The 23,342-nt window shown below is 41.7% G+C and overlaps 4 protein-coding genes across 4 annotated transcripts; all 4 read left to right on the top strand.

Annotated features, from left to right (window-relative positions):
• Positions 1 to 2,936: 2,936 nt before the first annotated feature.
• On the top strand, positions 2,937 to 6,915 carry LOC137305539 (ferritin heavy chain B-like). Its single transcript, XM_067974399.1, has 4 exons — positions 2,937 to 3,067; positions 4,988 to 5,134; positions 5,553 to 5,678; positions 6,033 to 6,915. Exons 1-4 carry the CDS (start codon positions 2,966 to 2,968, stop codon positions 6,186 to 6,188), a joined length of 531 nt encoding a protein of 176 aa, XP_067830500.1. The 5' UTR covers positions 2,937 to 2,965; the 3' UTR covers positions 6,189 to 6,915.
• A 2,122-nt stretch (positions 6,916 to 9,037) lies between these two features.
• On the top strand, positions 9,038 to 11,978 carry LOC137305530 (ferritin heavy chain, oocyte isoform-like). The gene is made up of 4 exons (XM_067974391.1): positions 9,038 to 9,181; positions 9,952 to 10,098; positions 11,137 to 11,262; positions 11,653 to 11,978. The coding sequence occupies exons 1-4, from the start codon at positions 9,080 to 9,082 to the stop codon at positions 11,806 to 11,808; spliced, it is 531 nt and encodes a 176-aa protein (XP_067830492.1). The 5' UTR covers positions 9,038 to 9,079; the 3' UTR covers positions 11,809 to 11,978.
• Positions 11,979 to 14,344: 2,366 nt separating this feature from the next.
• On the top strand, positions 14,345 to 17,204 carry LOC137305536 (ferritin heavy chain B-like). The gene is made up of 5 exons (XM_067974396.1): positions 14,345 to 14,469; positions 15,211 to 15,258; positions 15,485 to 15,583; positions 15,830 to 15,955; positions 16,311 to 17,204. The coding sequence occupies exons 1-5, from the start codon at positions 14,368 to 14,370 to the stop codon at positions 16,464 to 16,466; spliced, it is 531 nt and encodes a 176-aa protein (XP_067830497.1). The 5' UTR covers positions 14,345 to 14,367; the 3' UTR covers positions 16,467 to 17,204.
• A 2,311-nt stretch (positions 17,205 to 19,515) lies between these two features.
• LOC137305527 (ferritin heavy chain B-like) lies at positions 19,516 to 22,593 on the top strand. Its single transcript, XM_067974388.1, has 4 exons — positions 19,516 to 19,657; positions 20,731 to 20,877; positions 21,306 to 21,431; positions 21,797 to 22,593. The coding sequence occupies exons 1-4, from the start codon at positions 19,553 to 19,555 to the stop codon at positions 21,950 to 21,952; spliced, it is 534 nt and encodes a 177-aa protein (XP_067830489.1). The 5' UTR covers positions 19,516 to 19,552; the 3' UTR covers positions 21,953 to 22,593.
• Positions 22,594 to 23,342: the final 749 nt, after the last annotated feature.

The following is a 23,342-nucleotide window of genomic DNA, read 5'->3' on the forward strand; positions in this document are numbered from 1 at the left end:
TGGCCTTGTGTCAAATAACCTATTTTCTTACCAGAAACTTTTTTTTGTCACCTTGATAAAATCTGATTTGTTTGGGCGCATGGGTGTTTTAACCCCTTCCCCTCCAACAGGCTTAATTGGGTTTTGTAGCAGTCTCGGATGGCCATAGCGACAAGTCAAATTTTGGCCTTCAACAGCTTTTATTATTTATCCTTCTGTAGAAGAGACTGGAGTGTAATCTGATTACAGTAAGACCTCTTGCTCCACACCTTCCCTGTATGCTTGAATCCCTTTTGGTGTGTGTTTTTTTTATTTGTTTGTTAGATGTGGGTGTTGCTGGTGATTACAGTAGTCAACCTTCTGAATAAACAACCCCACTAATTATGGCTGACCCTTCCATTGTAGCACATGAGGAAAGTGTTCCCTGTAGCATGAATTCAAATTTAAGTATTTACAATAATCCTAGAGCAAAATAAGAAATCTCCAGTTTTTCCTTCTATGGTGACCTGGCTCTATCTTCCATTTTCAGCTCATACTATTTTGTTTCAATCTCCTTTCCCAGCCTCTCTCTGCTCACTTCACCCACCTCTTACAGCCTGGACCCCACAGCCTCCAAAATACTTCCATTTGCTACTGCAGATCTGGGCCCTCCTCCAGGTCTCCCTTGCTGAATTCTGCTGTTTTATTAAACAGTTCTTGCCCCATTCCCCTCTCGCTCCTTGTGTGTATGGTCTTCATGTAATCCTATTTGGCTTAGAACCAAATGACACTAGATCCCAATTGCTAAAGCTGCCACTTAGAAATCTATTAGAGAACAGAGCCAGCTAATTATAGGATAAACCAGCAACTACTTGGTCTGTTTAACGCTTTATCTGAATTTGCACTCGTGATGTTCAGGTTATTCTCACACAGGGACCACAATCAGATCAGTCCATCAACCCCACTTTTCGTTGCTTCATCTTTCCTTCACGAGGTTCCACCTTTGACATGTTTTTTTTTTAGCCTGTTTCTTGTTGATCCGACCGTATTCTGATGTGATGTGATCTGGAACACGCTATCCACTGAGCCCCATCCTTCCCTGACCGCATTTAGGGAAATATCAGTAACTCCCCTTTCTAATGAGAAAATTCACCACTCGACTCTTTCCACTTGGTGTTTGACTGTCCAAAAAGTACAAGAGATTAATCATTGAAACAAGGGGTTACCAAACCCAGGAAATACCAGATAGTCTGTTCACCACTGTCCAAACAACCAACGCGACCCACAGTGTTTGCTTCTAACCGCAATCCCTCCCAACACCAAATCCCCACCACCCCCCCCAATCCCTTGCACTTCACTCAGACATTCTGCCCTTTGACCTCTGGCGGATAGACCAGACTTATAACAGCTCTTGTAAATTACATGGAATGTATTAGGCCATTCAGGGGTGAGGCAAAGGAAATACGAAGGGATCTGGATAGGTGGGGAAGGTGGGCAGCTGAGTGGAAAATAACATTTAATGTGGGAAGATTCAAGGGACTGAGACTGGGGAATATGGACTGTCCAGTCCGCAGTGGGAATATAATCTAAATGGCTCGAGGCCACGAGCCACCAACAGGGGAGATGAGTCTGGGGATACTGGAGGAAGATAACGTGGGGAATGTACAGATGACTGAGATAAATATTTGACAGTGGCTGACTTGGAGCTTTCAGTTTTAGGGATCAGTCAATGGTCCACAGTCTCTTCCCCGTGCACTGCTCTGCAATTTATTACCTGTAAAATTTAATGATGACAAAACAAGAACTCAACATGCCGTGGTCCCCTTCACTTTCCAGCCGATGTGTGTACAGATGCTCACTGACCCTAGAATTGATGGAGTATCGAAGGACTTGTGTTTGACACATTCATCACACCCACTTTCCATTCGCCTGACTCGCTGTTGGTTGCTGTTCACAGGCTCTGATCTGTTTGGATGTTGTCTCAAACCCGCAGCTACCTGCCAAATAATCAACTCACGGACCCATCCAGAATTATTCAAAGACACTGACCCGCAAACAACAATTAAACCTGTGGTTCTGGATCTTTGAACCGTCACTATCAGTGACCATAACCGATGGGATGGGGCAGATCCACCAATTGACAATTTGGTCCATTATGGTCAAGTGCCCGGGTGGCCCTGGAGAGGGAGCTTGTGGTGTCCACCGTTACGCTTGATGCCTTCCGCGACCGGTGGGCACCGCAGGGTATAGACTGTCTTGTGGACATCAATAATAGAATCCTGATTTAATTGGGAAAGTATCCTGTTGTTTTTCGTGGCACTTGATGCTTATTTTGGTATCTTTTCAGTTTGATTGGACCATCCAATATTAGTGGTGCCCTGAGAGGGCCACTTGTGATGGTTTATGTTTGGTGACCCTGGGGCAACCCAGAGTCTCCCTTATTGGTCCATCAAAGAAAGGTCAATTATGGTCAATAATATGGTCACTATCAGATTTTCATTCTCTGAGGAGTGTGGGATGGAAGAGCAGCCATGGTTTTTTTTCCCTTTCCTTTTTATGTGTTTTAGGCCCCCCTTTTATAAGAAGGGGAGGGGGGTTTGGTTGTGTTTATGTGCAGTAAATCAATAAACCCCAAATAAGTGTCAAATTATAATGTTATTACATCGATCCAGGATGCACTCCAGTCCCTGCGGTGCCCACCGGTCACGGAAACAGATTTTACAGTTTGAGGAAAGTCAGAGCAATTGGATCTTTATTGAATTGTCAGCCAATGATGCTCCTCCTTCAAAGTTCTGACTGGCTCTGGGTGTCATCTCCCCTCCTCCCTTTTCTTGATTGCTGTTCTGAGAGAGGATGTAATTTCTGATTGGGTATTGCCAACTGTCACTCATCATCTAGGCTGCCACGCCCCGGATTAACCAGCAGTATAAATATGGAGCTTTGGGTGCCTGTTTTTCAGTTTCTTGCTTCAACAGAGTTGTTTAGTTTTGTTAAAGTTAATTTAAAGATGGCTTCCCAAGTGTGTCAGAACTATCACAAGGAGTGTGAGGATGGTGTCAACAAGCAGATCAATATGGAGCTCTATTCCTCCTATGTTTATCTTTCTATGGTGAGTTTTGTTTCTTTGACCCCTTCACATTGGCGATTCTAATGTGAAATTACAAAATTCTGTTTTCTCCAACTCATCTATTGCCTTTTCTCTAATCTGCAACCCCTTCCCCCAATTGATGGATGGTGAATGTCTTGTTAAAGCTGTAATGTAATGTGATTTATTGTCCAGTCGTTATCAAACTGTCTCCCTCTTCCTTGCAGTAGTTGCACCACATTCTATATCTTAAATCTTAATTGTTCACTTTCCTGGTGTCTGAGCTTTCTATTGAAGTTGTGTTTTGCAATACACTCTGCATTCAATGCCTGGGATTCATATTTCTTACCCTCTATTCTACATCTCTCCACAGTCTTTCCCCACATTCTCCTTGCAATGAGGGATCATAATCTTAAATTAGAGCTAGCCCATTTAGGACGTAAGTGAGGAAGAACTTTTCCCCTCAAAGGCACTGGAAATCTAGAACTCTCTCTCCCTTGAAAGTCTGTGGATGTTGGGGATTAATTGGTGCTTTCAAGACTGAAATCTTTTGTTAGGTCAGGGTATTGAAGGATGAGTTGATGTACTAATCTGTGTTCTAATTAAATCATTGAGTTGGCTCAAATGGCTGTATGTCCCACTCCTGTTTCTATGTTTTAAACCTTCACTTTTTAAGTACCAACTTGTCCCTGTCTGTCTTCTCTCTCTGCCTTTGCTCTATTGGTGGGAGGGCCTTCAGCCATTTTGGTCCTACTCAGTGTAACTGTTAACCCCTCTGCCTTCCCACCTCTGTCTGACTCTCAAGCACTCTACATTCTAGTCATCTAACTCTTACTGCTTTGTGTCTGTTTCTCCTCTGAAATGCCTTGATGTGTTGAAGGTGCTAAGTTAATGCTGTTTGTGGTAGTTGTAGAAAGGGGTTTGTTTCAAATTTCAGTCATGAAAAGAAGGATCTAAGCCTTTATGTTCCTTCACTAATTTCTAGACATATAATTTAGTCTTGGGTGTGAAGATTAAAGTGAAGTGTTGAGCATGTTCAAAGCTGAATTGGTAATTTTCTATTGGCCAGCTTCCCTATTGCTAGGAGTGAGATTATCTATCACTACCAGGTTAGTGAAGCAAATCAGCCTGTGCTAGTTTTCAGAACAATCTGCCTACAAGCTCAGTGAGGCTTGAACCCTTGACAGAAAGCAAAATATTGAAGTTTGCTTTATGTACAATACCCATGATTGATGAACCGGATTCTTTCCCCTCAGTCTGGTTCAGCAATAACTGAGTCGACTACACCTTTAGAGTTCAACACAACTTTAATAGCAGATCTTAGTCTGTAGCTTCAATTCAGATTCCTGAGGGAGTCCGGACGATTCCAACAGAATAAGGAGACAAAGACATATACAAAAACTCATGCCTTTATACAGAACAATAGGGGTTGGAACATTGTTAAAACAAGAGTCAACACCAATCATCAGCCGGGCACAGGTTGCCATGCGGGGTTACATTATTTCTGGCCAATCATAGATAGTCCATGTGCTGATCATGCTGCTGTTAGACATCAAAGGGGATACTTCCTCAGCTTCCAACTTGGAATGTTCTTCCCTGTTCCTTCTGTTCCTTATCTCCCAACTTGGCATGTCTTTCAACTTTGGCTAAGCTTGTTACCTATATTGATCTTCCATAAACATGGAGACATTCAGACCAGTCCTTGAATCACATCAAAGACTTTTCATTGATAAGACAATGCAGGCCTGCTGACTAAGCAAACATATGGCCCAGCAGTGGGGGGCGCCCTTTACCGACCCCAGCTATCAACTTATTAACCCTTTCTTAACCATTTTGCATTCTGCTATTTTGCCATGTAGGCATTTTAATATTTTACTGGACACTGACCACACAGGGATTCTCATGATGATAATTCTGATACCCAACTACTTTTGATCTCTCCAGTCCTATTACTTTGACCGGGATGATGTTGCCCTGCATCACTTTGCCGAGTTCTTCAAGGAGCAGTCACATGAGGAACGGGAGCACGCTGAGAAACTGCTGAAATTCCAGAATCAGCGTGGAGGCCGAATCATCTTGGAGGACATCAAGGTTTGATTTAATGACCGAGTGGCCTTCTGAATGGCTCCCCTTAAACTGACAATTTTAAATGTTTCTAAAGCAATTTGTTCCAATGCACATAATTACATGGAATGTCCAGCTCAGAAACAGGACATTTGGCCCAACTGGTCGATGCTGGTGTTTATGCTCCACATGAGCTGCCTCCCACCTTCATCTTGCCCTGTCTGCACATCCATCTATTACTGTCTCCCTCAGTACTTTCCCCTTAAAGACATCTATACTATTTGACTCCAGTGGTTGTGGTGGTGTAATTCTATATTCTTGGAACAATTGGTTCATGGTGACATGGACATCTGATTGCTTTTCACCCCGATTTTCCTTGAATACTTTCTCATGTATTTTGTTGAATCCATTAAGTGAACTGGCTGAGACCTGATTCCCATTTCAGAAGCCAGAGCAGGATGAGTGGAGCAATGGTCTGGAGGTGATGCAGAGAGCTCTGCAGATGGAGAAGGATGTGAACCAGAGTCTGCTGGATCTGCACAAACTGTCCACTGAGAGGACAGACCCTCATGTAAGTTTTTAATGTGGGCCTTTGGGTAAGTTGGAGGTGGTGGAAATTTATTGTCCTTGAGCCTTTTCAAAAGATCTTCATACCCATAGCTTTGTTGGTGTCATGCTCAGATTTTATTGGGGAGGGGAGACAGGAAAGGGAGATTGCCCTACTGTCTGCATTAGAAGTAAATGGTCCTGTGACCCCAGGATCTAAGCACTTATTGGAGCAAGGTTACTGTATAAAATGCATCAATCTGAAGTGCACCACTTGACTATCGTCCAGACCAAGAAGATTAAAATCCAAACCCTTGGAGAAGCTCAGATGATCCTTGATCTCCTGCTGGACATAACTATTTTCCATTATTTCTTCCAGTTGTGTGACTTCCTGGAGACCCACTACTTGGATGAACAAGTGAAGATGATCAAGAAGCTTGGAGATCACATCACCAACCTGAAGAGACTGGGAGCCCCTGAGAATGGCATGGGAGTGTACCTGTTTGACAAGCTCACCCTGGGGGAGAGTGATTAAACTGACTGCAGGGATAAAGCTCATTGTTTAGTACTCTTGTTTATATAGTAAAGAACCCCTAGCCTGTAGCAATGGTGACTTTGTACAAAGAGCTGTGACACCTTGGCTCTTGATGTGAAATGTAATAGTAACTGGAAATAAACTGTTACAGAAGACTGGGTTTTGGCTCCTTGTAAATTGAGTGATTGCTTATTTTTCAGATTAACATAATTCAGTTCTTGTAACAAACTACATTGAGATGTGTATTGGCTTAATGGTGAGATTCTGCCCTATGAAATTTTTTCTTCTGGGGTCATATCAATGTTGTGATTTGGGTGTTCAGGGCCACTATCTATCTTGAGTGTAAATTGTATTTATGCATTTTGATGATTACTGCTGATTTCAATGCAAAGAACAATACAGTAACCAAGTTACTGTTCCTACTGGTGCTGCATATTATCAACTGTTTAACTCATCAATGGTGCAAAATCAGCTGCTGTAACATTTTGTTCTATTAAAACACAAGGAAAGTGAACTAGTAATTTCAGTCCAATGGGCAGTCTGATTTAAGAATAGTATCGAACTGGGGAAGAACAATCCAGCTGCTTTTTTTCAAAGATGCTACAGACCTCAGTAGGTAGTTGGGGTAGCTTATGAAATCACTTACTAATGCTCCCAATAGACTGTTAGTTTGTAGTCAAATAGGTCTCATATGGGGGAGTGTCGGTTCCCTTTTTGTCTTCTGCCCCCAAGCCCCTACTAATCTCCCCCACGATTAATAAATTGGGTAAGGTACTAAAAGAATACCTCGAACTAAACTCCAGCAAAAAAAAATCTTCCTTCTGGGAGATGTAGTAAATGCACTAAACAACTAAGTTGAACCATTAAGTTGAATAGATAAGGCTCCTGAACTCTTCCATACCACTACTGTTCCATCAATTCATTAACCCGATACAAGCAGCTCATCCATAAATGTATCAATTTGTATTTATCCCATTGTGCAGTTAATACCAGATTACAATTCTAAATTCTACTGGAGCATCATTTCATTTAAACCAAGTTAAATAAATATTTTGCCTGAAACTCCACATCTCAATTCATAAACACAATCAACTCTTCCATCAATGTGTCGATTTGCCTATAGTCCTATTCTGTGTTCCATACCAAATTGTAATCATCCTTTCCAAATCCTATGGGTTCTCCATTCATCTCCTTCACCCCTATGAATGGTTTCAAATGTTGATGCTGCAGCTGTAATTATCCAGTGTTCACAAGTGAAATTTAGGAACTTAGTTATGACCTGCACTGGGTGTGATGGAATTGCCGTCTTCAGTCAGTCCATGTTAATGTCTTTATATTTATAGAGTAAATAAGGGGAAACTGTTTCCAGTGGCAGACTGGTTAGTAACCAGCAAACACAGATTTAAGGTGATTGGTAAAAGAACCAGAGATGACATGAAACTTTTTTTTTAATGTTCTGATCTGGAATGCATTGCCTCATTGGGTGGTGGAAGCAGATTTAATAACTTTCAAAAGAAAATTGGATAAAAACTTGAAAGGAAAAAAAAATTGCAGGGCTATGGGGAAAGAGCAGGGGAGTGGGACGAATTGGATAGTTCTTTTAAAGAGCCAGTACAGGCACGATGGGCTGAATGGCCTCCCTCTGTGCTGTAATATTAGGATACTATGATCTTTAAAGGCACTTTTGGGGTATCAATGTCACCACATTTCATACGTCGTTGAGCCACAATTTTACGAGTCAGTGTGGATTATCTGATAGCTTTGACTGCTGCATAGTTTGAACCTTTGAGGTGTAGTCACTGTTGTAATGTAAGAAATGCAGCAGTCAATTTCCCAACATCAAGGACCCAAAAACAGCAATGAAATATTGACCTGATAATCTGTTTTAGTGATGTTAGTTGAGGGATAAATATTGGTCCAGACATTGGGGAGAACTCCCCTGCTCTTCCTCGAAATAGTGCTGTGGGATCTTTCACGTCCACCTAAGAGAGCAGATGAGGCCTCGATTTAATATCACATCCAAAAGACAGCACCTCCGACAGTATAGCACTCCCTTAGTCAGCCTGGATTATGTGCTCAAGTCTCTAGATGATCACTTGAACCCATAACCTTCTGACTCTGAGGTGAGAGTGCTGCCACTGAGCCACAGCTGACACAAATGGTGATGTTTGTGTGGGTGACATTGCATTCAGTAATCTTCACTCCCTCTCATTCTTGCTGAATATCCTGAATTTTACCAAACAACATTTCATGAGAATCAAAACTAAAAATGACACATCCCACAATGCTTTGCCCAGTTGATGCCCCCATGCTGCCAATCCTCAGACACACCCATTCTCTATATTAGAACTGGGGACGATTCCCACCATCCATGGGATGGAATTTCCATTTCTCTGACCAATGGATGGTTTGCAAATTCACTCAAGACTACTTGATTGCTTTGAATATTGTCTCAGTGTCACAATTACCAGCAAGTAATGAACTTGACCAGATTATGAAAAGCCACTTCAGTGAAAATAGCAAATTATTATCAAATAATTCAAAGTTATGATTCCAAGGGATTTAAACAAAGAGACACTTTCAGATTTGAGGGAGATCAAAGAGCCCAAAAGCAGTGACATCACCGAGACTCATCACCCAAACCGGCCTGTCTTCCAAAGCTCTGATTGGCTCTGGGTATCAACCCCTCCCCCACATTGCCTCTCCTTTTTTAATTGGTGCTTGGATTCATAGACGATTCCTGAGTGGCTATCGGGGATTGTCAATCATCATTGGTGATGTCATTTGTCGTTTCAATGCAGGCTGTCCCAGTAGTATAAATACAAGAGCTTGTGAGGGTTAAGGGTAGTTTTAGAGCAACAGTGAAAAGTATTGATAGAGGAATAGTGAAGATGTGTTCCCAAGTGTGTCAGAACTATCACAAGGAGTGTGAGGATGGTGTCAACAAGCAGATCAATATGGAGCTTTATTCCTCCTATGTTTACCTCTCCATGGTGAGACTTGTATTAATTGTCACTGCATTCTAAGTAGTAAGAATTTCTCCAGTTTAGCACTGGCTTTAAATTATATTTCATTCCTTTTGCCACTGCCCTGGGTGCAGGGAGGGGGTAACAATTTTTGGGTCGTGTGTAATACAAGGTGATCTTGTTGTGTTATTGGACTGCTCCTTGCAGCAGCTGCACTCTATTGAGGGGTTTAATATATGAACCTGGCTCAGCTGCTGCCTGAGTTTGTAAGAGAAGAGCAGAAACCTGGTCAAGTGCTTGTCAACACTTGACAACTTTCAGTTTCAATGGGGTGACTGTAGCCAGTGAAATGTTGACAGGTCCTCACTAGTTTTCTTGCCTTGAGAATCCTAGTGATGATTCTTTCACTGTGCCTAGATCTTTATTACACTAAATGTAGATTCCAGTGTAAAACTACTAGAACGAAGGAATTGTCTCTTGTTCCTCCACCAATTTTAGATTAGAATGGAGAGTAAATGGAGCTACAACTTGTCCAGTACCTAAGTTTGACATGAAATTCAATCCCAGGCTTTAATTGTTACTTTTGTCTGAGTGATTGGATCTTTTGCCCTCTTATTGGGGAGGGGGAAGCTATTGAATATCTTATGAAGTAAATTGAATTTTACTTGTCAACATGGTGTCTAGTCTCTAAAGAAACTTTAAGTGCTCACTGACAAGGGGGTGGGGGGTGAAATAATGAATAATTGTATGTAGGTGAGGTCTTGTCTGACATGATGTTTTTAATATTCTCTCCACAGTCCTATTACTTTGACCGGGATGATGTTGCCCTGCGTCACTTTGCTGAATTCTTCAAGGAGCAGTCACATGAGGAACGGGAGCATGCTGAGAAACTGATGAAATTCCAGAATCAGCGTGGAGGCCGTCTTGTCCTGGAGGACATCAAGGTTAGCTGTTGAGAAATATTAGTGACTGGGCCACATTTATACTACAAATGGCAAAATGTTGGAACAGACCAGGGTGGAAATATAATTCCTTGAGTATGGACACACTTTGCTGAAACCAGTAGGGATAAGAGGTACAAAAGCCAAGAAGATTGTTGTGATGAGGGAATAGTTGGACCAAAGACCATTCTTGAAGGGGGAATGGATCAACATGAACTAGAAGAGGCAGTGTTGGGTTTATAGAGGATGTTGTCCTTGTGTGGAGGTTTTAATTATTAATGGTATTGACATAAATCCTTTGCATCTATTACAAGATAGTGTAGGGAAACACTGAAATGTCTGACTTGATTAATACTGTGTTCAATGAGGTAATAAAACACAACTCCTTACATGCTGTATGAGGTACAAGTACCAATAATACTTGCATGTCAATGCTTACAGGCAGGGCAGTGGAATTAGAGGGTCTAGAATGAGGGGTCACAGTCTCTGGATACAGGGTAGGACATTTAGGACAAATGAGAAATTTCTTCACTGGGGGTGATGAACCTGTGGAATTCTCTAACATCGAAGGCTGTTGAGGCCAAGTCACTAAATATACTTACAAAGGAACTGGAAAGATTTCGAGACACAAGGCATCAAGGGGTATGGGGAGAGAGCAGGAATATGGGAGAGAGGATCATACTGAATGGTGGAGCAGGCTTGCCTGGCCTACTCCTGCTCCTATTTTCTATGTTTCTATTCCTCTGTCCAAGATCTAGGACACATGATGGGATGAATGGCCTGACTTGTGCTGCAAATGTGACTAATCTTGGTGTGATTTCTCTAACATGTTTTGGTGATTTTTTAAAAAATCTAAAACTTGTTTTGGTCATTAGTTCACAGTACAGTCTCTCCCTCTTTGGGCGGAGCATGAGGCATGTGGTCTCTATTCACATAGCAACAAGTACTTAGTTCAGTTATCTCACTGTCTCCAATTCTTGGATGAATTTAGCAATGAGAGCATCAGATGTTCATGGAATTTTCCATGTTTTGCACTTTCAGAAGCCAGAGCAGGATGAGTGGAGCAATGGTCTGGAGGTGATGCAGAGAGCTCTGCAGATGGAGAAGAATGTGAACCAGAGTCTGCTGGATCTGCACAAACTGTCCACTGAGAGGACAGACCCTCATGTAAGTCCTTAATACCTTGTGGTATTAATATATATTTGTTGATAACTTCAGGTTGTCTAAGCCACTGCCATTCTTCAACCATCAGACCAAATTCTGTTTGATGGCTTTTCACTTCTAAGCCTGGTGGACTGGATTGATTCTATGGGAAGATTTTCACTAATTAATTCTCATTAGTCCATCTGTTTGTTCAGCTTGATGGACACCTTACTATTAGTACCAGTTTTGGTGAGGGGCAGATATCAAACAGATCTGAAATCAAAGCCAAGTGGGACGGTTTGGAGTTGACTGGTGCAATGGCAACTTACATTAGCATTGAAGTAGGAGACAGTGAATAGATCCTGAAAAGCAATCTGGTCAAATAGCTGCCTTAATGAAAATATTTCTTCCTAGTTGTGTGACTTCCTGGAGACTCACTACTTGGATGAACAAGTGAAGATGATCAAGAAGCTTGGAGATCACATCACCAACCTGAAGAGACTGGGAGCCCCTGAGAATGGCATGGGAGTGTACCTGTTTGACAAGCTCACCCTGGGGGAGAGTGATTGAACTGCTGCAGGGATAAAGATTGTTCATGCTCCTGTTTATATAATGTGTGTGAGACCCCCATCCTGTAGAAGTGATTACTTTTTTGATTTGCACAAAGCTGAGACCTGGGCTCTTGATTTGAAATGTAATAGTAACTGTCACTAACTGGAAATAAACTGTTCAACATTGAACTGGATTTTGTTGTCTCAAATTGAGTGGTTGCTGATTTTTCACTAACCTAATTTAGTTTACATCTAACAATTACATTGGGCAGTGTAAGTGCTTCATTGTAAGGTTCAGTCTATTGTCAATTTAACCCCCATTCCAGTTTATTGACTTGGATGTTCAGGATCACATGTTGAAGATCTAATTTCAATTCTGTGTTTACCTTGAATGTTCATAGCACATTCCAATCTTTGCTGGTTTTAATACAAGTTACTGTTGCCACTGAATATTCTTTTTCCAAAATGGCATTTTCCTTTTTAAACATCCCCACCCCAGGACAAGATATCAGCTACTGTAACATTGTGTTAAAATATCAGGATAATGAGCTAATGTTAAACCAGATCAGTCCACTGAACAATCCCATTTTAAACTAGACTTTTGCCCTGCGATAAGAAGTCCAGGTATTAAATTGAGTTGCTACAGATCTCATTTAGTTATTGCTGTGGGATACACTGGAGGTAGCTCATGGAACCAAACTCATCATTGCTGCTCTGGGCTTTCTAGTAAATTTAGTGGTCAAACAAGTACAGACCAGTAATGTGAACTCAGAGTACTTGGGGGAGGGAGGAAATGAACATTGGCACATTTGCTTAGTATCCACTGGCTTCTTAGGGGACAGTATAGATTTGGTGGGGGAGAAGTTACGGTTTGATTAAGAATTTTTTTTGCCCCATGTGTGCACCCACCGTCCAGGTAAAGAATCTGCAACACTCACTGTTGATCTCATGAGAAGCAATTGAGTAATGTCCTCAAGGGAGAGTAATATCTGTGCAACTGAACTCCTTCAGGAAGGAGTAAATACATTCAATTAAATAAAAAAGCAAATTTAAACAAAGCTAAATAGATATTTCTCCTGCAAAACCCTTCCACAACCCTGTTCCATCAAATTATAAACCAATACAATCAGCTCCTCCCTAAAATGTATCAATTTGTATTTAGTCCGATTGTGCATTTCATACCAAATAGTAATCATCCTTTCCAAATCCTATTGGTTCTCCATTTGTTTCCTTCACCCCTATAAATGGATCAAATGTTGATGCTGCAGCTGTAATTATCCAGTGTTTACAAGTCAAGTTTAGGAACTTAGTTGTGAACTGCACTGGGTGTGATGGAATTGCAGTCCTCAGTCATTCCATGTTAATGTCTGCAAATTCACTCCAGATGATTTGATTGCATTGAATATTGTCTCAGTGTCACAATTACTTACAAGTAATAAACTTGGCCAGATTATGAAAAGCCACTTCAGTGGAAATATCAAATAGTTCAAAGTTGTGATTGAGCGATTGATACAAAGAGGCACTTTGACAGAGGTCAAAGAACTCAAAAAGCACCAAAGGTGACCGTCCACAGGTCCAGGCTGGACGCGGCCTGTGGGGTGGTCGCTCCGACTCGGATTCGTGGCATTCTCTGCACCCGGGTGGCCCTGGAGAGGGAGCACGCGGTGTCTGCCGTTATGCTTGAGGCTTTCTGCGACCGGTGGGCACTGCAGGGATTGGAGTGCATCCTGGAACAATATAATAAAATTATTTGACTCTTATTTTTAGTTTAATGATTTGCTGCAAATAAAAACACTCCCTAACCACCTCTTCTTATCAAAGGGGGGTGAAAAACAAAGGAAAAAAAAGAAAACTAGATGAACCTCACTTATAAAAAGTCAACCTGGAGAAAAAAAAACTTTCAATCCTATTCGTGTTTGGACAATTAGCTCCAAACGGGAAAATTTATCTGGAGTTTGGAGCCCGTGTGGAGATTCGAGTGATCCATGGCCACAGAGCACCGAGGGAATGATTGGTCCGTCAACCAGCCGGCACCAGTACCTCAGGCCAGTCCCACCGTCCCTTCAGAGCTCACTGATCTGCACAAAGAAAAAGTGCCCCATCTTAGAGTTATTTTCTTTGGGTTTTTTTCTATTTTTTTTGTGATTTTAGGACGCCCTTCTATGAGAAGGTGGGGGTTTTAGGGTGTGTTTATGTGTGAAAATCCCAAAGCAAAACCAAAACAAGTTCAAATTATAATTTTATTATTCTTGTCCAGGATGCACTCCAGTAGAATTATTGTAGTGAAAAAAAAGCAGTGATATCACCGAGACCAATCACCCAAACCGGCCTGTATTCCAAAGCTCTGATTGGCTCGGGGTATCAATCCCTCCTCCACAATGCTCTTCTCCTTTGTTAATTGGTGCTTGGATTCATGGACGATTCCTGAGTGGTTATCGAGGATTGTCAATCATCATTGGTGATGTCATTCCTTGCTTCAATGCAGGCTGTCCCAGTAGTATAAATACAAGAGCTTGGGATAAAAGAGGTTAGTTGAAGAACGGTTTAGATGATTGTGAAAACATAGGATATAGTAAAGATGGCTTCCCAAGTGTGTCAGAACTACCACAAGGAGTGTAAGGATGGTGTTAACAAACAGATCAATATGGAGCTCTATTCCTCCTATGTTTACCTCTCCATGGTGAGTCTTGTGTTAATTGTCACTGTTTTGTAAGTAGTTAGAATCTCTGTCGTTGAACAAACTGGCTTTAAAAATCTTTTTCTCTTGGCTTTGTTCCACTTCCCTGGGAAGAAAAATCTTGGGGCAGTGAGCATTTCTGGTGTGCAATACAAGGTGATCTTGTTGAGTTAATGGGCTGCACTCGATTGAGGGGTTTAATATATGAACCTGGCTCGGCTGCTGCCTGAGTTTGAAAGAGAAGAGCAGAAACCTGGTCAAGTGCTTGTCAACATTTGACAACTTTCAGTTTCAATGGGGTGATTGTCGCCAGTGAAATGTTGACAGGTCCTCACTAGTTTTCTTGCCTTGAGAATCCTAGTGATGAAGCCTTCATTGTTCCTAGATCTCGATTACACTAAATTGCAGAGTGTAAAATTACTGGAATGAAAGAATTTTCTCTTGTCCTCCATCAATTTTAGATTAGAATGGAGAGCAGAAGGAGGTACAACTTGCTCAGAGTTGACTCTCTCTCTTGATGTGAAATGTAATCTCAAACACACTTTTTGCTGCTTGACTCTTTTCATCCTGTCTTTTATTGGGAAGGGCAGCTAGCCAAACATAGTGAAGTAAATTAAATGTTGCTCGTTATCATGGTAATTATTTTTGAAAGCAATTAATATCTTGAGGAAACAGTAATGAAAAATTTGGAATTGTGTATTGTAATCCAGGTCTAGCATGATATATTTAAAATTCTCTCCACAGTCCTATTACTTTGACCGGGATGATGTTGCCCTGTGTCACTTTGCTGATGTGGCGATGCCGGTGATGGACTGGGGTTGACAATTGTAAACAATTTTACAACACCAAGTTATAGTCCAGCAATTTTATTTTAAATTCACAAGCTTTCGGAGGCTACCTCCTTCCTCATTTTCCACATCGTTCACCTGAGGAAGGAGGTAGCCTCCGAAAGCTTGTGAATTTAAAATAAAATTGCTGGACTATAACTTGGTGTTGTAAAATTGTTCACTTTGCTGAGTTCTTCAAGGAGCAGTCACATGAGGAACGGGAGCACGCTGAGAAGCTGCTGAAATTCCAGAATCAGCGTGGAGGCCGAATCATCTTGGAGGACATCAAGGTTTGATTTAAAAATGAGTGGTCTTCGATGTGGCTCCCCTTGGACTGACTATTTCAAATACTTTCTATAGCAATTAGTTCCAATTTAACTCCAGTGGCTTAATTCAGTCATTCTATATTGTGACATTGGTTGATGGTAACATGGACATCTGCTTTGCTGTTTGAACTCTTCTTTTCCTTCAAAACTTTCTCATGTATTTTGTTTAATCTATTGAGTGATCTGGGTGAGATTTGATTCCCATTTCAGAAGCCAGAGCAGGATGAGTGGAGCAATGGTCTGGAGGCGATGCAGAGAGCTCTGCAAATGGAGAAGGATGTGAACCAGAGTCTGCTGGATCTGCACAAACTGTCCACTGAGAGGACAGACCCTCATGTAAGTTCCTAATGCTTTCAATGAGAGCCTTTTGGGTAAGTTGAAGGTGGAGTGTTATTTCTTGAGATTAAGATCTTCATACTCTAACTTTGTGTGGGGATGTCTATCTTGGATTTTATTTTGAGTGAGATAGGGAGGTTGTCCTGCTGTGGACATTGAGAAGTAAGTGTCCCAGTGACTTGAGGATCTATGCACCTGTCGTACAGTAAGTTTACTCTAATAATGCAGTAATTCCATCAGTCTGAAGTGTACCACTTGACTATCCTCCAGTCGGAGAGGATTAAAATCCAAACTCTAGGGGAGGTTCCTTGATATCTGCTGCTGGACATAACTATTTTCCATCTTTTTCTTCCAGTTGTGTGACTTCCTGGAGACCCACTACTTGGATGAACAAGTGAAGATGATCAAGAAGCTTGGAGATCACATCACCAACCTGAAGAGACTGGGAGCCCCTGAGAATGGCATGGGAGTGTACCTGTTTGACAAGCTCACCCTGGGGGAGAGTGATTAAATTGTATGCAGGAATAAATCTTATTGTTTTGTGCTCCTGTTTATTCAGTAGAAGATGGGAGGTCTCACACCCTGGACTATATGATGACTTGTCTGACTTTTTATACAGACTGAGACCTGGGCTCTTGATGTGGAATGTGGTAGTAACTGTAAATTAAACAGTGAACATTAGACTGGTTTTGTATCCTTGTTAAAATTTTGAGCTGTTGCTTATTCATTAGTAATTTAATTTGCTTTATATCTAACACGAACTATATTGGCCTGTTTGACACTGTCTCACATAATGAGACATTCGGACAGGTGAGCAGGAGGGAGGAAATGCCAAAGCTCAGAAGTGAGGCAGCTGCATACAAGTAACTGTTCCCATTGGTCATGAACATCCTCTCTCTCCCCTGACCATTAATGTTAACTATCCACCTGCCAATCAGCTGCTGTAATTTTTTTGTTAAACCACAATGCCAGTGAATTAGTGTTGCACCATTTCAGTCCAATGTTCAACCTGTAAGAATGGTATTTGCCCTGGGAATAGTAGTGCAGGTCTTTTTACTTAAAAAAAAGTAAAATGCTATAGATCTTCTGTTACTAATTAGAGGGAGCTCACTCAATGAAACTCATCACTGCTGTTATAGACTCTGAAAGTTTGTGAGCAAAGTAGCACATGATGGTTCTACAGAACCAGTAGTGTCTAAATTCACTGTGAGCTCCCTGAACTCATGCAACCAATGGGCTTAGACTTGGGTGAGCCGCCAATAACAACAATTGCTCTTGGGTGGAAGTGTAGATTCTGGGGGTGGTGAGTTGTGATTTTTTTTTTTCATTCTTCCACCACCCCCAAATGGACAATTTTCTACCTCCTTTTCCCCCCTCGACCCTAAACCTGCCTATCTAACCCAACATGTGCAAGAAATTGGGTGAAGTAGTGGAGGGAGAATAATCCCAGTGCCACTGAAGTCAAGCAAAATGCAATCTTACAGGAAGGAGCAAATATTTCATTCAATGCACATCTTGAAACACCAAGTTAACTGCAACTAGTTCACCTGGGGGAAAAACTTCTCGAAACCCCCTACACTGTTCCACTAATTCATAAACCTAATACAAGCAATTCCTCCATGAATGTAACAATTTGACTTTCAGCCCATTGTGCATTGCATTCCACATACTCACCATCCTTTCCAAATCCTGATGGTTCTCCATTTGTCTCCTTCACCCCCATGAATGGATTCAAATGTTGATGCTGCAGCTGTAATTATCCAGTGTTTACAATTCAAGTTTTGGATCTTAATTGTGAACTGCACTGGGTGTGATGGAATTGCAGTCTTCAGTCATTCCACGTTAATGTCTTTGAATCTCTCAAAGCACTTTTGGCGGATCAATGTCACCACATTTCATACGTTGCTGAGCCACGATTGTACGAGTCGGTGTGGATTTGTTGACTGGTTTCATGACTTCATATTTCAGACAAAAAGTTTTCAGCTCGCTCTGTGCTGAATCTGGATGTGGATCAGCTGCAAACATTCCCCACACTGAGGTCACAACTGGGCTAATGGGAGTTAACTGTTTACAACTCACAAAAAATTTTGATCAAAGTTCACCCCACTCCGTGCTGATACGTTTCCTACAGTCTGACCACAAAGAAGCGCGGCCAATGAAGTACATTTGAAGTGTTGTAATGTAGAAGTGAATTTGCCCACAGGAAGATCCCACAAACAGCAATGAAATAAAGACCAGATAATCTGTTTGAGTGATGTTGGTTGAGAGAGAAACATTGGCCAAGACACTGGGGAGAACTCCCCTGCTCTTCCTCAAAATAGTGCTTAGGAACATTTTACATCTACCTGAGAGGGCAGACTGGGCCTCTGTTTAATGAAAGACTCTATCTCCGACACTGCAGCACTCCCACAGTCAGCCTAGACTTTTTCCTCAAGTCTATCGATTGGCACTTGAACCCATAACCTTCTGACTCTGAGGTGAGAGTGCAACGACTGAGCCACAGCTGACACAAATGGAGATGTTTGTGTGGGTGACATTGCATTCAGTAATCTTCACTCCCTCTCATTCTCGCTGAATATCCTGAAGTTTACCAAACAACATTTCATGAGAATCAAAACCAAAAATGATACATCCCACAATGCTTTGCCCAGTTGATGCCCCCATGCTGCCAATCCTCAGACACACCCATTCTCTATATTAGAACTGGGGACGATTCACACCATCCATGGGATGAAATTTCCATGTCTCTGTCCAATGGTTGGTTTGCAAATTCACTCAAGATGACTTGATTGCATTGAATATTGTCTCAGTGTCACAATTACTTACAAGTAATAAACTTGGCCAGATTATGAAAAGCAACTTCAGTGAAAATATTAAATTATCAAATAATTCAAAGTTGTGATTCTGAAAGATTTATACAAAGAGGCACTTTTAGGGAGGTCAAAGAACCCAAAAAGCATCAAAGGTGACCATCCACAGGTCCTGGCTGGATGCGGCCCGTGGGGGCGGTCGCTCTGACTCTCTGCCTCGCTTCCGCAGCATTCTCTGCGCCCGGGTGGCCCTGGAGAGGGAGCACACGGTGTCTGCTGGTAAACTTGAGGCTTTCCGAGACCGGTGGGAGGCGCAGAGCTCGGAGTACGTCCTCGACTCCGACAATAAAGTTATGATTTGATTCTGGTTTTGTTGGATTTCGTAATAAAGAAATGAAGGTGACAAAAATACAGGTGACACTGGGTCTAAAGACAGCAACACAAGTGCCCCATCTTAGAATTATTTTAGTCAAACAGAAGAAAAGAGGGAAAAACAACCCAAAAAGCAGTGACATCACCGAGACCAATCACCCAAACCAGCCTGTATTCCAAAGCTCTGATTGGCTCTGGGTATCAACCCCTCCCCCACACCCCCTCTCCTTTGTTAATTGGTGCCTGGATTTATGGAAGATTCCTGATTGGCTATCAGGGATTGTCAATCATCATTGGTGATGTCATTCCTTGCTCAAATGGAGGCTGTCCCAATAGTATAAATACAAGAGCTTGTGAATGAAGAGGGTAGTTCTAGAATTGTCCAGGTGATAGTGAAGAGTGATAACAGAAATAGATGATGGCTTCCCAAGTGTGTCAGAACTATCACAAGGAGTGTGAGGATGGTGTCAACAAGCAGATCAATATGGAGCTCTATTCCTCCTATGTTTATCTCTCCATGGTGAGTCTTTTATTACATAATCACTGCATTCTAAGTAGTTGGAATTTGTCCAGTTCAATGAACTGGCTTTAAACTCTATTTCTCAAGTTCCTTCCCCCACCCCCATGATGTGCGGAGAATAATTTTGGACAGTGTGTGTTGAGTGTTTTACACAGGGTGATTTTGCTGAGTTAATGGACTGCTCCTTGTAATGGCTGTGTTCTATTGAGGGGTTTAATATGAACCTGGCTCAGCTGCTGCCTGTAGCCAGTGACTTTTTTTTTCATCATTCATGGGATGTGGGTGTCATTGGCAAGGCCAGCATTTATTGCCTATCCCTAATTGCTCTTGAGGGTGGCTGTGAACTGCTGCAGTTTCTTTATTGTAGGATTGTATAACTGAGTCACTTGCTGGGCCACTATAAGAATCCATCACATTGCTGTGTGTCTGGAATCACAGGCCAGACTGGGTAAGGATGGCAAGTTTCCTTCCCCAGAGGTAATTAGTGAACCTGATGGGATTTTTATGATGATCTAGTTTTTTCATGGTCATTACTGATCCTAGCTTTTTATCCTGATTTTTGTTTTAATTAACTAAACTTAAATTCCCCAGCTCTTGTCTCTGGATTACTGGTCCAGTATCATAACCACAATGCTACTGCACCTGATCTTTGTGGACAAGTCCTCACTAGTTTTCTTACCTTTTTTTATTTCATAGTGAAGTACTGAGAATCCCAGTGATGAAACTTTCACTGTGCCTTGATCTCTTTCACTAAATGATTGTAGAACGACAGGAATGAAGGAATTATCTCTTGTCCTCATTAACTGTAGACTAGAATGGGGAGTAAAAGGAGATACAACTTGCTCAGGGTGTTGAGTTTGACCTGACCTGAAATGTAATCCCAAAGTTTAGTGTGTTTTTTTGCTTGTTGAATCTTTATCCTGCCTTTATAGGGAGGGGCAGTGAGCCAACATAGTGAAGTAAATTGAGTTTTGCTAGTTAACAAATGGTAACTATTTTTGAAAGCAATTAATATCTAACTGTAGAAAAATAACATAATGTGTATTGTGATAGTTTTAAAATTCTCTCCACAGTCCTATTACTTTGACCGGGATGATGTTGCCCTGCGTCACTTTGCTGAGTTCTTCAAGGAGCAGTCACATGAGGAACGGGAGCACGCTGAGAAACTGCTGAAATTCCAGAATCAGCGTGGAGGCCGAATCATCTTGGAGGACATCAAGGTTTGATTTAATAATTGAGTGGTCTTCTGACTGGCTCCCCTTAAATGGACAATTTTAAATATTTCTGAAGCAATTTGTTGTAATGCACATAATTACATCGAATGTCCAGCAGAGAAACAGGACATTTGGCCCAACTGATCTATGCTGGTGTTTATGCTCCACATGAGCTGCCTCCCACCTTCATCTTGCCCTATCATCGCATCCATCTCGTACTGTCTCCCTCAGTACTTCCCCCCCCCCCCCTTAAAGACATCTATACTATTTGACTCCAGTGGTTGTGCTGGTGTAATTCTATATTCTTGGAACAATTGGTTCATGGTGACATGGACATCTGATTGCTTTTTCTCCTCTATTTTCCTTCACTATTTTCTCATGTATTTTTGTATAATCCATTAAGTGAACTGGCTGAGACCTGATTCCCTTTTCAGAAGCCGGAGCAGGATGAGTGGAGCAATGGTCTGGAGGCAATGCAGAGAGCTCTGCAGATGGAGAAGAATGTGAACCAGTGTCTGCTGGATCTCCACAAACTGTCCACTGAGAGGATAGACCCTCATGTAAGTTTGTAATGCTTTCATGTGGGCTTTTTGGAAAGTTGGAGGTGGTGGAAATTTACTGTCTTTGAGCCTGTTCAAAAGATCTTCATACCCAATAGCTTTGTTGGTGTCATGCTCAGATTCTTTTTTTGGGGGAGGGGAGACAGGAAAGGGAGATTGCCTGACTGTCTTCATTAGAGGTAAATGTATGTGATCCCATGATCTAAGTACTTCTCAGAGCAAAGTTACTGTGCAATAATGCATCAATCTGAAGTGTACCACTTGACTATCGTCCAGACCAAGATTAAAATCCAATCCCTCGCGGGGAAGCTCAGATGTTCCTCTATCTCCTGCTGGACATAACTATTTTCCATCTTTTCTTCCAGTTGTGTGACTTCCTGGAGACCCACTACTTGGATGAACAAGTGAAGATGATCAAGAAGCTTGGAGATCACATCACCAACCTGAAGAGACTGGGAGCCCCTGAGAATGGCATGGGAGTGTACCTGTTTGACAAGCTCACCCTGAGGGAGAGTGATTAAACTGACTGCAGGGATAAAGCTTATTGTCTCGTGCTCCTGTTTATATAGTTGTGAGGACCTCACCTTTACCAATCCTGTAGCAGTGATGACTTTTGTGACTTTGTATAAAGCTGCGATCTGGGCTCTTGATGTGAAATGTAATAGTAACTGTCAATAAACTGTAACATTGAACTGGAGACATCATAAAGTGAGTGGTGGCTTAAACTGAAAAATAACAGACTTCAGTTTATGTTGAACAAGAATTACACTGGGCTGTGGAACAACTTCATGGGATTCAGTCCTGTGTAAATGTTTTTCTTTCTCCTTCTTCCACGCCCCCGCCCCCCCCACCACTCTCTGGAATAATTCTAATTTATTGACTTGAATGTTCAGGGTCTCATGGTGAGGATCTACCGTCAATTCTGTGTGTACCTTGAATGCAAATTGTATTTGAAACCAGCAGTGAAGAGCAATGCTGTGATACAAGTTCCTGATCGTACTGGTGATGAATATTCTCTTTGCATGAATTACAACTCTCTTTCCAAAACCCACCCCACTACAACAAAATATCAGCTGCTAAAACATTGTGTGTTGTTAAATCAGCAGGGCAGTGAAGTAATGTTAAACCATATCAATCCAATGTACAATTCTATTTAAGAAAAGTATCGACCCTAAGATGAGTAGGTTAGGATTTTATTAAATTAAGTGGTTACAGATCTCATTCAGGTAGCACTGTGGGATACACAGGAAGTAGTTCATTAAATCAAACTCATCATTGCTACTAAAGGCCTTCGAGTAAACTTTGTGGTCAGACCAGTACTGTGTGAACTCATAGTACTAAGGGACCTACAATTGGGGGAGGGAATTAACCAGGATTGGTACATTTGCTCACTATCCACTGGCCTCTTAAGGCAAAGTATGGATTCCCCAGGGGGAAAGATTGGCCCTCGGTTTGGAGGGCTTCTTTCTTTCCTCCACCGCGGGCCTGCCCCCACAAATGATTGAATAACCTGTGAATGCTCTTGGCTCATGTAAATAAGCAATGGGGTTCGGTACTGAAGGGGGAGTAATACCTGTGGGACTAACTATACTCCAGCAAAATATAATCCTTCTGGAAGGAGTAAAAATATTGAAATGCACAAAACAAAATTTAAACCAAGTTAAATAGATATTTTGCCTGAAACTCATCCACATCCCTGGTCCATCAATTCATAAACACAATACGACCAGCTCCTCCATAAATAGATCAATTTGCCTTTAGTTCCATTGTGCATTTCATATCAAATTGTAATCATCCTTTCCAAATCCTATTGGTTTTCCATTTGTCTCCTTCACCCCGATGAATGGATTCAAATGTTGATGCTGATGCTGTAATTATCCAGTGTTTCCAAGTGAAGTTTAGGAACTTAGT

Source organism: Heptranchias perlo, chromosome 40 (assembly GCF_035084215.1).
Source record: "Heptranchias perlo isolate sHepPer1 chromosome 40, sHepPer1.hap1, whole genome shotgun sequence".
NCBI classification, from domain to species: Eukaryota; Metazoa; Chordata; class Chondrichthyes; order Hexanchiformes; family Hexanchidae; genus Heptranchias; species Heptranchias perlo.